This window comes from Rhinatrema bivittatum, chromosome 13 (assembly GCF_901001135.1).
Source record: "Rhinatrema bivittatum chromosome 13, aRhiBiv1.1, whole genome shotgun sequence".
NCBI classification, from domain to species: Eukaryota; Metazoa; Chordata; class Amphibia; order Gymnophiona; family Rhinatrematidae; genus Rhinatrema; species Rhinatrema bivittatum.
In genome coordinates, this window is record NC_042627.1 from 20,505,497 (window position 1) to 20,518,666 (window position 13,170).

The 13,170-nt window shown below is 43.6% G+C and overlaps 1 protein-coding gene across 12 annotated transcripts in view; it reads right to left on the reverse strand.

Annotated features, from left to right (window-relative positions):
- The window catches only part of NEO1 (neogenin 1), a 598,116-nt gene extending 590,084 nt beyond the window's left edge, over window positions 1-8,032 (reverse strand). For 6 of the 12 annotated variants that reach the window (XM_029574454.1, XM_029574453.1, XM_029574452.1 and 3 more), the window contains exon 1: window positions 7,388-8,029. In XM_029574454.1, the coding sequence (XP_029430314.1) occupies window positions 7,388-7,517 (130 nt within the window). In that variant the 5' untranslated portion in view covers window positions 7,518-8,029. Of the gene's footprint in view, window positions 1-7,387 lie in introns of all 12 variants that reach the window. The other 6 variants (XM_029574458.1, XM_029574456.1, XM_029574451.1 and 3 more) reach the window with 3 other exon arrangements.
- Between the last annotated feature and the right edge of the window lie 5,138 nt (window positions 8,033-13,170).

The window sequence follows — 13,170 nt, forward strand, 5'->3', positions numbered from 1 at the left end:
TCCATACTGCTTCCCCCTTCTGGGGACCATCGAACAATGCAAATAGCTTGTCTATCTTCCCAAAGGCATTTATACTCTTTAGATGATTTAGCCATATGCATTGTACATCTATCCAATGTAGTTCTTTATCTTTATCCTCCCATTCTGTGCTGCAGAAGGCTGGCAGGGACACAGAATGGTTAATATGAAGGGCCAACACCACCTTTGTTAGACAGGAAGGGACTGGCCAAAAGTCTCCACCTCTAGAGGAAAGACCAAGCAAGGGTCCCTACATGATAGGGCCTACAGCTCTGGTATTCGCCTTTCTGAGTATATCACTCAAGAAAAGCAGACTCCAGGGAAGGGTCTTTTATAGATCCCTGATACCCTGGTTCAAAGGGCCCGATTGTCAAGACTAATCTGAGATCCCATTGAGGGACTAAGGGTCTAAAAGGCTGACCCATGCGCTTCACTGTTCAAGAATCGCACAACATCCAGGTGTGCTGCCACCAGGGACGCTTTGGACTCAGCCCTTATAGCATGGAATTGCAGACATCGTTGCCTTTAGAGAGCTATAGAACAGACCCCTTGGCTAGTCCTGACTTTATGCAGTCCAACATATGTGGTAATCCAGTCTTCCATGGGGAGATGTCTTGCTTACAGCAACAACTCCTCCAACTCTCACTGGACTCTGTCATATGCCAATGATGTTGAGCTTTAAACGTTTGAAATTATGGATGGGGAGAGACTGAAGCTGGGTCCTCCATTAGAACCAGCCCTTGCCAGAGAAGAATCAAATTCCTTGGAAAAGTGCTGCAGAACCCCTGCCAATAGTCTCCCTAGATCTGTGCACCAAGGCCTTCTTAGCCAATCTGAGGCTACCTAGAATCACTGTAGACAAGTGGCCCCCTATTCTTTTTATTATCCTACCCCTCAGAGGCCATGGTGGGCAGACCTAGAACAGGCTCACCTAGGGCAATGGACATACGAGTGCATCTGTGCCTCTGCAGCCCAGCCCTACAAAAGAAAATGTAAAAAATTTACCTTGGCATTTGTACTTGTCGCCATTAAAACTGTCACTGGGGGCCTTTCCCACCGGGGTCCACCAACATCTGGAAGGCACGTGGGCTCAGTTCCCATGCCAATGGGTACAGCTGGTTCCTGATGAGGAAGTCAGCCTACAGGTTTTACTTCCTGCCAAACGCACTGCTGAGAGCAGGAGCAGATTGTCTTCTACCCATTCGCAAAGTTGTGCTGCTTCTTGCACTAGAGACCAGCTCAGGGTGTCCCCTTGTTTGTCTACATATGCCACCACCGTGGCATTGCCACACATCACTCGCCGTTTCCTTCACCCAGGTGCAAGCTTCCAGTGGAGGAAGCAGCCGCTACAGACTGTTGCTCCAGGAGCCAAGGTCTCAATCAGGCTGAGGACGAACCAAGACTCTGGAAGTTAAAGATCTGTGCATCCATCACAATTGTTGCAGCCAGAGATTTACTGGTTCAGACCAGTACCACACTCCCCCTTTTAAGCCCAGAGTGAAGTCATAAAAGAGGTGTATCCTCTGTCTAAATCAGCCATGAAGGAGGGGGAAGTCCCATACATGACAACTAGTCTAGCAGCATTCAAAGAAAGAAAATTATCAGGTAAACATAATTTAATCTCTAAAGACATACTGATACAATAGATATACTTATTTGGCAAGGACTGGTCTAGCAGGAAAATAAGAAACACAAAATTTCTAACTCCCCCTATCAGACTTGTCACCCCTACAACAACTTCTCTCTCTACCCCCACCTTCTTCCCAGCAACCACAACTTCTCTTCCCCCCCCCCCCCCCAGTAACTCACCTCACTCCACAACACATTCTCCCCTCTACCACCTGCCTCTGTGCCTCCAACTTCTGAAACTGCAGCTGCCATGAGCTCCATCCCAGCCAGCCTAGGAGAATTCAGCAGCCACTTATTTCTTTGGTATTGCACCAACAATACCACTGCCAGGCACCTAAAAATTGCCACCTGCCGCTGGACCAGGCTAGAGGAGAGCCTAAATTACTCCTAAAAAACTTTGACAGGACCTCAGGGAAGTGCTGTATTGCAATACATTTTTTTTTCTTCCATATTATGCCATATATTTAGTAGGTACAAAAGGTTGTAGCTTCTGGTGCAACCTTTTGGCTGGTGTTTACTGCACTTCTTCAGCACTTCCCTGAGGTCCTGTCAAAATTTTTTAGGAGTAATTTAGGCTCTCCTCTAGCCTGGTCCAGCGGCAGGTGGCAATTTTTAGGTGCCTGGCAGTGGTATTGTTGGTGCAATATCAAAGAAATAAGTGGCTGCTGTTTGGCTAGTAGGCATGTGAGCGAGAGAGAGATCTATGTCTGTGCATGTATGTGTATGAAGTGGTCTGACTGTGTCTGGGTGGGGTGTGTCTGCCTGGGTATGTTGTGTCTATGCCTCTCTCTGTCTGGGTGTTATATCTGTCTCTCTCTGCCTGTCTGGGTATTGGATTTCTGTCTCTATATTTCTGTTTGGGTGCGGGGTAATTGTCTATGTTTGTCTGGGTGTCTGTTTCGCTCTCTGTCAGACTGAGTATGAGGTGTTTGCCTGAATATAAGCTATCTGATTCTGTGCCTGTGTATGGGTTTACTTCTTTCAGCAACTCGAAAAGAAACAAAATGTGGGCTTTGAACCACTGGCTGGCAGTATGGCTGCCTGGTGACATATATGTGTATGTGTGTGTGTGGTGTGTAAGATAAATTCAACCAAATATCATTCAAAAACAAGAAAAACACATTAACCAATCAATTAATGCATGTCTGATGTCTCATACAGCAACTCAGTGCATCATATCATACAAACCCATTATAGGTAGTCTATAAATGCAAAAATAATACAGTCATTTAACACCACTAGTTTAAGATTTCTTTTTATGATTGGTATAGTGAAAATTTTCTCTCCAAAAATGGGAAGAAAAACAAAGATGATTTTGCACTAACCAACATTTTGTAGCACTGGATGAAGAACCTTGAAGACTTTAAAGAATACATGCCAACTCTGAAAATAAGCCAGGCCAAACACGAGAAAACATCACAATATCATCAAGACTATGCTGATGGATACGAGAAATGTGAAATCCTGGAGAAACTGTGGGAAGATATTTTTTAATATTCATTTTTTAAGTAATTTTCATAGACTTTTCAGATGTTTATGTTCACCTTTAAATATTTTAGAGCAAAATCTAATTTGTTTTTTCCTTCCTTTTTTGGACATAATTTCACTACATCAGTCATATGAAAATTCTTGAACTACTGGTGTCAAAATGATTATTCTTGCATTTACAGACTACCTATGATAGGTTTTTGATACGATGCATTGAACTGCTGTATGAGAAATTCTTTAATGTGGGTGTCCTCTCCCCCCCCCCCCCCCCCCCACCTCACTAGATCAATCCTAAATTCTTTCTCCCGTACCCCACTCTCCCCCCCCCCGAGCCCTCTCCTCACAAAACCTTGATCATCCCTCTTCAGTGCTGGCTCAATATCGCCCTCCCATCCCCCTGCAATCTTCCCCTTCAGCAACTCATTCCCTTAGCAGTAGAATAATGCTGTTGTCCAATCTTTCACTCAGCAATGTGTGTGTCTGTGTGTGTGTCTGTCTGTCTGTCTTTGAGCCACTACCTGGCAGTGTGGCTGCATGGTTGCTTGGCTATCAGGTCAAAAGCTCATCATTCAGCAACAGACCTTATAATATCAGAATCTTTACGATAGCATGACAGAGACAGACACTTGCTTTTATTCTATAAAATGGTGAAATAATAAATGTGTTTACAGAAAGAACTACGGATGCATAGCTGCCCAGAGGAGGTAGTGGAGACAGAAATATTGACAGAATTCAAGAAAGCATGGGATAAGCACAGATGATTTCTGATTACGAAGTGAGAGGAACATCAGAGATCAACTGGGGTTTATGGCTCTGCAGCAGGAACGGAGTTGGGCATATTACACGGGGCTTATCGGCCATCGCATACTCTTCCTTCTTCAGAATTCTTATCAAACCCGGTAAAAGGAATATCTTTGTACACTAGCTACAATGCCACTGAAAGCAGAAAATGGTATGAAAATAAAAGAAATGGAAACCATCACAACTAAAACATACAAAACAAATTTGATAAACACAAATCATCATTCGCATATTGGAAAGTCTGTTGCGCATTATCAGAACACAGACAGATCCATAATAAGATATATATTTTATCAAAAGTACCATTGGCGCCAACATTGTAGGATGCATATATTATCTAAATATATAGTGCAGACAATAATATATAAATAGAAAGTATGTACCAAAGACAATAGTCCCTTTTTACAAACGTTGGTTTTTACTTTCCAGGATTTATCCATATTACCTGCATTGGTGGGATGGGTTACACAAATTGCCTCTGCTGGCAAAGTAACGTGCAACAATCACAGCCTGATGCACTATTACACCAAATCTCAATTGACGGGCTGCTCTTGATTTACATACAAGAAAAAACGGAAGCACCTTTGGTTGCCCATTTCCTGGAATTTCAACATACCTTTCCAAACGTACGATGGGCCATCTTAGAGAATGTGTAAGAACACTGGCATGGGAGGGATAAGGTTCTCAATCTGGCACAAAAAGAACAATCTTGGATTTTTTTTGCATGAATACAGTGGCCCCATATGGGCTAAAAAAGGAAATCAAATGGGCCATTTTTCTTAAATGGTATTCCTGGTGATGTTATCGGGGTGTTGCCCCGATGGTCACCTTTAAAAGACGCCATACATCACCAGCTGTTTTGGGCAATGGCGGCAAGAGAGGAAGCCGCGCGCAGCTAAGCTTTTTCGATCGCTGCTCAGGATGCCACGCTGAGACAGTAAGTGGGCTACCTTGACGCGCTGCTTTTGCAGTTTACTTTTACAAATGACCTTGATGAATGCAAAGTTTGGATTTAACTAACTCTCCTACCTGTTTTTTATATGTTTCTTAATTTGATTCGCAGAGAGCACAAGTTGGTGTTCTTGACTTTGATATTCAAGCTTTTGAAGCAGATATGCCATGCTGACACAGGAACATAAGCTGGTGCTTCTGAACTTGCATTTAAAGCCCCTGAAGCAGGTTTTTCGAAACATGGTGCCATGTCGGGCACAGCGGGTTTTTGAGAACAAGTGAGCACTATTATTTACTATATTATATTGACACTTTACAGTTGTATAATGAGCAATGGACAAAAAATTAAAAATAACTCTTGGACCTATGATTACATATGACCATTCTAGCAGAGAAAAGTGTTTAACCAAATAACTGCTAAGGTGTTATGATGGTCCTTATTAATTAAGCCTTTGTGGTGACTCATGAACCAGGTGTGACAATACAAAAAAGGCATTTCCCTATCCTCAGAGGGCTTACAATTTAAGTTTGTACCTGAGGCAACGAAGGGTGAAGTGACTTGCTCAAGGTCACAAGCAATGTCAGCAAGATTTGAACCCTGGTTTGCAGCCCACTAGGTTACTCCAGAAAAGAAATATAGAAAATGCTTGCAATTTTTCAATATGCTAATCTACATAGAACTCTAGTTTTAAAACAAAATATATTTCAGGCAATAAGACAAATACTGATGGGCCATCAGCTCAGAAAAGCCTTCATTAAATCTATGCAGGGCTCTCAGGAAACAGAACTAATTACTTAATTAATAAAAATTATATAGTGTTTTGTACAGGTATCACTTTCCTTTTCCACCATAAAATTACAGTAAATGTACCTTAGTATTGTATTCCACTATCAAAATATTCTTTAAATCAAAAAACGAAAGTACTACATTTTTATTCCATGCCACAGGAAATGATAATTTAAGAGGATTCTTAGACTTCCTAAAACAGAATATAAATGTTGTACTAAAAAGATTGTGAATATTTCTATTATTCTGCATGGCACCTTAAATCCCTTATTCCCTCCCCATGCTTACCTATCCACCTAAATTAGTGAAAAGAATAAGGGTAGAAACTAAACTTCTAAAACCCAAAACACTAACAAATATTTAGATCTCCCCCATTGCTTTAAATTGTTTTATCTAACTTCTTAATTTAAATTAAGAAAAAACAAGTTTTGGCCCTGCAAATGCTCTTAAAATGCATCCCGTTCAAATCTTTCAATCTTTTCTCCTAAAGCCAGACTGAAGATTCCAAAAACTATTTTTCCATTTAAATTAGTCCATATGATCTAGAATCAATGTACCTCTTTTTGTTCAATTTAACTTTTAAAAAAAGATGTTTTACAAGAAGCTAACTTTACATTCAGGAAAAAAAACAGATTCTATGTAGGATTACCCTCTCTCTCTTATCCTTACATGTCTACGACCTCTGGTACAAAACTGACTAAACATTCCACTATTGTTCATGGGGGAGATGATAATGTGCATATTTTAACAAGGCTTACAATCGGCATCTGAAATCCTTGTAACGCATACACAATGCATATTCATGAGAATAGCACCCATAGTAAAATTCTGAATAGTACATCCCATGGCCCATACCTATCAAGAGAGTAATCCATCTTAAACAAAAAATACGGAACAAAGAAAGGACCAGTATCCAAGTGACAAATTAAAAAAGTGGGGGACTAGAGAATGCAAGGCTGTAAATATCATTTAACTTCGTTTTTAATTTGAGAGCAATAACATTTTGAATAGAGAACTACAAATAAATAAACAAACCTTTATTCTGTCATCTCCCACAATGCATTTAATGACTTTTCTGTCCCTGACACCCATCCCTGAAAACATGATCTGGATGACATTCCTTCCCACTTACTTAAACCTGCTTTTACATCTTCTCATGCCACCCCCCCCCCTCCTAAATCGGTCCTTGCTCAGGCAGCCCAATCCCCCGTGCAATTAGTTCCCTCCAGTCCCTCCCCTCTTACAAGTGGGCTCCCCTCAACAGCACGCTGATAAAACGTGCAACAGAAGTAAAAAAAAAAAAAACCTCCTCCTCCATTAGCTTTTTACTGCTTTCTTATTGTTTCAAGCTCACCATCATACTTCAAGTATATAACATATATCCGAGCAAAGCAGAGCACCCGTCCCTGCAGACCATGAATAAAAACATTCCTGCAGTCTTCGCCCTCCCTCCTTCCCTCTCAGGGAGCTGCAATCACGGCTCCCGCATTCGTTTGCAGCTCCGTCCTCCCCCCTGCGCGCCCCAGGATATTCTCCTGGGACGGCGCATAAGAAAAAGAAAGTAGTAAAATGCGGGAGTGTGGGCAGCAGACCGGGGGGGGGGAGTTGTTGCTGCTGCTGCTGCTGCCCTCCTCTCCTCGCCGCCGCCGTTGTTACTGCTATGGTTCTCCGTCCCCTCCCCCCACGGCCCCAGTTCCCCTCCAGTGTTCTTACCTGTGACAGACTGGGAGCTCCTGACTGCGCCGGCCGGGTCCAGTCCGACGAGGAGGAGGAGGAGGAGGAAGGCGGCGAAACCGAGGGAGAGGGGCGGCCGCCGCCGCCGCCGGGCTCCCTGGTCCGCCATCACTCGGCCGAGCCGGGGCCACAGGAGGAGGAGGGAGAGGAGAGGAGACTGCTGCACGGTGACCGGGGGGGAACCCAGAGGCCGAGCGCGCCGCTCCCGGGCCGTTAAGCCCGGAGCTCGCCCGCTGCCCGTCCGGACTGCAACGGGGAGGACTCTCGGAGGTGCCAGCGAGACACAACCAGCCGCAGGCAACAGGGAGTTCAGAGAGGCAGAGCGCAGAGGAGAAGGGGAAAAAAAAAAAAAAGAAATACACAAATCACTCCGTGCCTGAGGTTTAAAATCAAAGCAACAAAAAAATAGATAAAAACAACAAAAAAAAAAAAGCTAAAAACGTGCGGCGCCTCTTGCTCTCCCCAGACGGAGGGAGGACGGACAGACGGTCTCTCCGCACTCGCTCACATACCGCCCGGCGCTCAGCCGCTCCGGGGCGCGCGCGAGCCCAACTCCGGCACCGCCAGCCTTCCCCTGCACAATCTCGGGCCGCGTGCGATCTCGCGAGCTAGCGCGCGCGGCTGGGGGGGTGGGCGGCCAGCTCCGGGCGCTCCAGTCCCTGGAGGCTCCAGATTTTCCCCTAATGGAGGAAGAACAGGAGACGCACGCGCTCGGCTCGAAGGAAAGCACGGGACGGAGTTTTCTCCCGTCTTCTCCTCCGTTTCCTCTTTTTTTTTTTTCTTCCCAAGGGCAAAGCAAGGGATTGGGAGCCGCGGCTGGAGTCTGGCAACGTGCAGGAAAACCTGGAGCGGAGCACTAAGGCAACAGAGCTTGTTGCAAGAAAGAACTGGGACCAGCTCCTCAGTTAATCTTGGGCTCAAGCTTTCCTAAAAAAAAAAAAAAAATAGTAGGGGAAATAATTACATTTCCAAAAATCGTTTTATTTTTTTCTTTTTAATTGAAATCTTATTTTGCTTTCTAGAAATGTTTTCTCATTTAAAATAAATATTTATTCTGGCTATTAAAAAAGTAACCGGGAAATAAAAACATAGAATTTGGAAGTGAAAGATCAAATAAATCACTGCTAAGAAATGGTTTGCAGCAACTCTCCATCATGTTCTAATCTAAATGAGGGTGACAAGAGAGGGGTCTTTTATGTAGGAGAGAGGAGGAAATTGGTGTTTAGCCTCAGGACACAGGTTCGAAGGGTCAAGGTTGGGAATGCATGTTGAAGCCAAAAACAACTCTGCATCCCACCCTAGTTTTTTCCTGCTTGACTTTGGACCAAACCAGAAGCCAGATGGGACCCTGAAAAAAAATCAAGCCCATTGCATCTCTTCTGATCAGGCTTTTCCTGGTGAATGATGTCCCTTAAAAAAAATGTAGGATAGGTACAGTATAAAAATAGACTAGGATATGTGGATTAATATATTGAAAGTATACTTAATCTTATATTATTTTGGCACAAATATTACTAAATTTATACTGACTTTATTTTAATATGATTTGAAATTCATTTCCATATTAAATGTAAACTTATAGTAGGTCATGTATTCAGTAAAATACTTACAATGCCTGAATGTATTCTGCTTTGAAGTGCCAGAAAGTGGAATATAAATAAAAATAAATAACAAGCATATAGAAAAAAGTCACATTTTAGGATAATGTTACTAATACAAATAATCTGCAGTATAGGATTATTTTGTATATTCTCAGCTCTGGTCCTTATTAAAAAGTAGTATGGGGGGGGGGGGCAACCTGGTAGCTCTATGAGGAGATGGATCTGGGCTTGATTCCTGAATTGGGTCCTCTGACCTCCCACCAGCCAGGGCTGGGGATACCGCAGAGGCAGCATTCATAGTTCCTGCAGCTGGAGGAGTCCTAGCCATCGAACAATGGGGACAACCAGTGGTTAGATTTGGGGGCCCATGATTGCAGGGTTCCAGAAAGAGCCCTGATGTGTGGCCCCTGGCTGAAGATGCTCGCTGCAATGACTGGAATAAAGTAACTTTAGGAGGGTGCATATAAAATAGAAAGAAAAATTCTCAGGTAGTTGCAAATGAAGGCACATAGTTTTGCAGATCCCAGCCCTGGTCATTTATCAAATCGCGTTAGGGCGTTATTGCGGGCGTTAGGGGATCATGGGATTTAACGGCAGAAATAACTACACCTTTTTCCTGAGCATTATGCCTGTGATAGCCGTGCATTACGGCCGAAACGGGATTTATGGCAAATTCCGTTTCAGGAAAGGAAGAGGGAGGGGAGGGTGAGAGAGAGAGAGAGAGAGCCCGTGTGGGGGCTCACTTATATCTGAACTTTTTATACCACTGTAAGAGGGGGCATCATGAACTCGGGGTGAGGTTTGGGTGGGTAGCGAGAACTTTGATCAAATCTACTTTTCTTTCACTTTTCATCTCTCCAAATCACATTAAATCTTCACTGATGGTTACTGTGTGTTCGTACATATGACTGTGCATGTAAAAGTGCCCCCCAAAACCCAACTCACCACCCACCCCGAGTTACTAGTGTCCCCTCTTACAGTGGTATAAATAGTTAACTTTTTTATGAGCCTCTACCAGCTGCCCAAAACGCAATAGAAGCTGTCCGGTCTCAGCTCGCGATGTGAAAATAATGCGGGTGTGATTAAATTTAATGTGCGTTGCGGTAAAATACCTATGCGAAGTCGCGGGCACTATGTTTGCTATATTTATCGCAAAATGATGAATCTAGGCCTAAGGTGGAAGCCCGAAGGAGCAGGAGGAAACTGGTGAAAAATAAACAAACAAATGTCATATAGGTACAGTATAAAAAATAGGAGTGGAGGAGTAACAGCCTAGAGGTTAGATTAGAGCAATAGGCCCTGAACTAGGGAAGCCAGGGTTCAAATCCTAATCAAGTACTTTGTGCAAATTATATCTCCCTCTAGAACAAGTGGGTGTTAGAAGCTTGGGATCTATCTACCATTTGGGATCTTGCCCAGGTACCTGGGACCTGGATTGGCTACTACTGGAAACAGGATACTGGGCTTGATGGCCCCTCACTCAGTCTGCACCAGGGTCCATCAAGGGGCTGCATGGTCAAAATAAATCTGTTGTTTATAAATTGTATACACTGTTATAGCTGTTACAACTACCATGGTTATTGATGATGTTCTCTTGATGATAAGCCTTCATTTTAGGCATTTTTTTCTAAATTAAAAAACGAACACCTGATGGATAAGATATGTCTGTCCGCTTGAACAGGCATGAGATGAGTCTGTTGTCTGCCATATGGACCTGCTGTGATAGACATCAGTTACTATAGTGACCACTGGAGGGAGAAAACCAAGATGAGTCACAGTGCTTGCCGGAAATCAATGGAGGTACCTGCTTGTGCAGCCCGGGAGAGGAGGGAAGTTGCTGTGGAATTGGACTAGGCCTTGCAGAATGGCAGAGATGGATTTGGGGGTGGCTATGCTGGTTAGCTTAGGCGCACAAGCTGACTGCCACCATTAAAGCCCCAGGCCTGTGCGGCCCCCCCAAGTCAAGCAGCAAGATCCTCAGTCATCAGGCTCGGGAGGCACAGATTGGAGGCCCTCTACGCCTTCATGGGTAGGAGGGGGTAAGAGCCACAGCGCTGGACTCTGGATGAAGAAAGAAGAAGCACAATACTGGGGGTCAGGCACAAATTGCATTAGGTAAAGATCATGGTCCTCCCTGTGTTTTACCACTGAGAGCTCCCCTTTGTACATGTTAGTTTAAAAATGTATGTTTCCATTCCTCCAAATGTTCAACCAGTTTGATTAATTTCAGCGTGAATGGGACGGTCAAGTTATGTTCCTCTTTTTACCTATGAGTAACCTCTCAAAATTGCTTTGCCACAATGACTTGTTTACTGCTCTCCAAGTCTCCTGTTTTAATCCCAGCCAACTCAAAGATGGAGTAGAAAAATAAAATGCTTCATTTTTCTATTGTTATTCAGCTTCTTCAGTATCTTACCATAGTTCTTCCATTTTTTTGTAAGGACAATTAAACACATTTTCCTTACTGGAAGCAATACTAAACCAGATGGAACAGATGTACTAAAGGGTCTTCCCTATTCTCTATCCTTGGGGAAAATGCTTAGTATCACTAGTTAGAGCTGAAAGTGGTTTTTCCTCTGAAGAATAAAAAGAGAGAAAAGCATAAATGACCATGTTTAAATGCATCAGACTCAGACTGAGCTACTGAGGGAAAACCAAGGCACACTATTTCCCAGTTTAAATATAGTTATGTACAGTTCTGCAATGACTGACTGAAACTTGACAAGTCATTGACGAGAATATTATCGTAAACGTATGGGGAAGGGTCTTCTCACTCCCTGCTGTGCTGGAAGGAGCACCTGGAAGCCTCATGTTAAATTATTTTGTGAAAACAGAGTGCTTCATTGCATGGAGCAGAATCGATAAGAAATTGATAACATATTGCAGGCCTTGCTACCCAGTTTCTGAGCTCTAAGAGACGAAACCATTTTCCTGAAAATTTGCAGGTAGAGCAAATGACCATTAACCTGGTCAATTGCATCATTAATATGATTCTCTGTATAGAGTCCTGTTGTTATGTCCCCTGTGCATAAAGGAAGCATTAGGAGGGGATAGGGTTCCACCATTAAATGTGATTAAATGTACCAGCTGGCACTTTTATTACAAATAATTAATCTAATTAAATTTTTTATATACCACCAGATCAACTTGTGCTGTATGCAGTAGACAACATATATAAAAACGGATGACGTAGTACCTGATTCACTAAGGGTTTTTCCCATAGACACAAAATGGGAGAAAAACCTTAATGCATCTGGCCCTAGGGGCAGGTGCAGGTTGCACGCGCCAGTACCCAGCCGGCACGCGATCCTCGGACACAGCGGCAAATGGCCGCTGTGCCGGAGGCCTCTGGTCCCGCCCCGCCCCCCCCCCCCCCGGACCGCCCACCGCTTTCCCGAAGTCTACCCCCATACGTTTAATGATAAGGAGGTAAAAGATGAAGGCATAGAAACATGAGGGCAAAAAAAGACCATACGACCTGTCTAGTCTGCCTATCCACAGCATCTTTTCAGCTTTGCAATTCCCATCACTCCCTCAGATTTCTCCTCTGCTTGTTCCTTGCTTTCTTGAATGCCAGTGCTGTCCTTATCTCCACTGGGAGGCTGTTCTATGCATCCACCACTCTTTCTGTAAAGAAACATTTCCTAAGATTACTCCTGAATCTTCCCCCTTTTACCCACATCCCATGACCCTCTAGAGCCTCTTGTGAATGGAAATCTTGGAGGTATTTACATTTCTCTATCATTTCTCCCGTTTCCACCTTTACTCTAAGGTTTACATGTTTAAATCTTTGTCTATCCCCATAGGTTTTAGAAAGAAGACCACTGATCATTTTAGTAGTCATCCTCTGGACTAACGTTAGCCGGTTATAGCCTTTTGAAGATGCAGTTTCCAGAACTGTATGCAGTATTCCAAATGAGGCCTCACCGGGGACCAATATAGGGGCAATCCGGGATAGTCCCAGATAGCCATGTTATGCAAGTAAAAATAGCATTAACGTGTGTAAGCCAACCGTATGTAGGTAAATGGATTTTTAGACACCCAGGTCTATGCATGTACTTCCATAATCGGGCAGATTTTAAAAGGTGCACGCGCGGTGTACATTTGGCCACTGTTGGAAACAGGATGCTGGGCTTGATGGACCTTTGGTCTGACACAGTA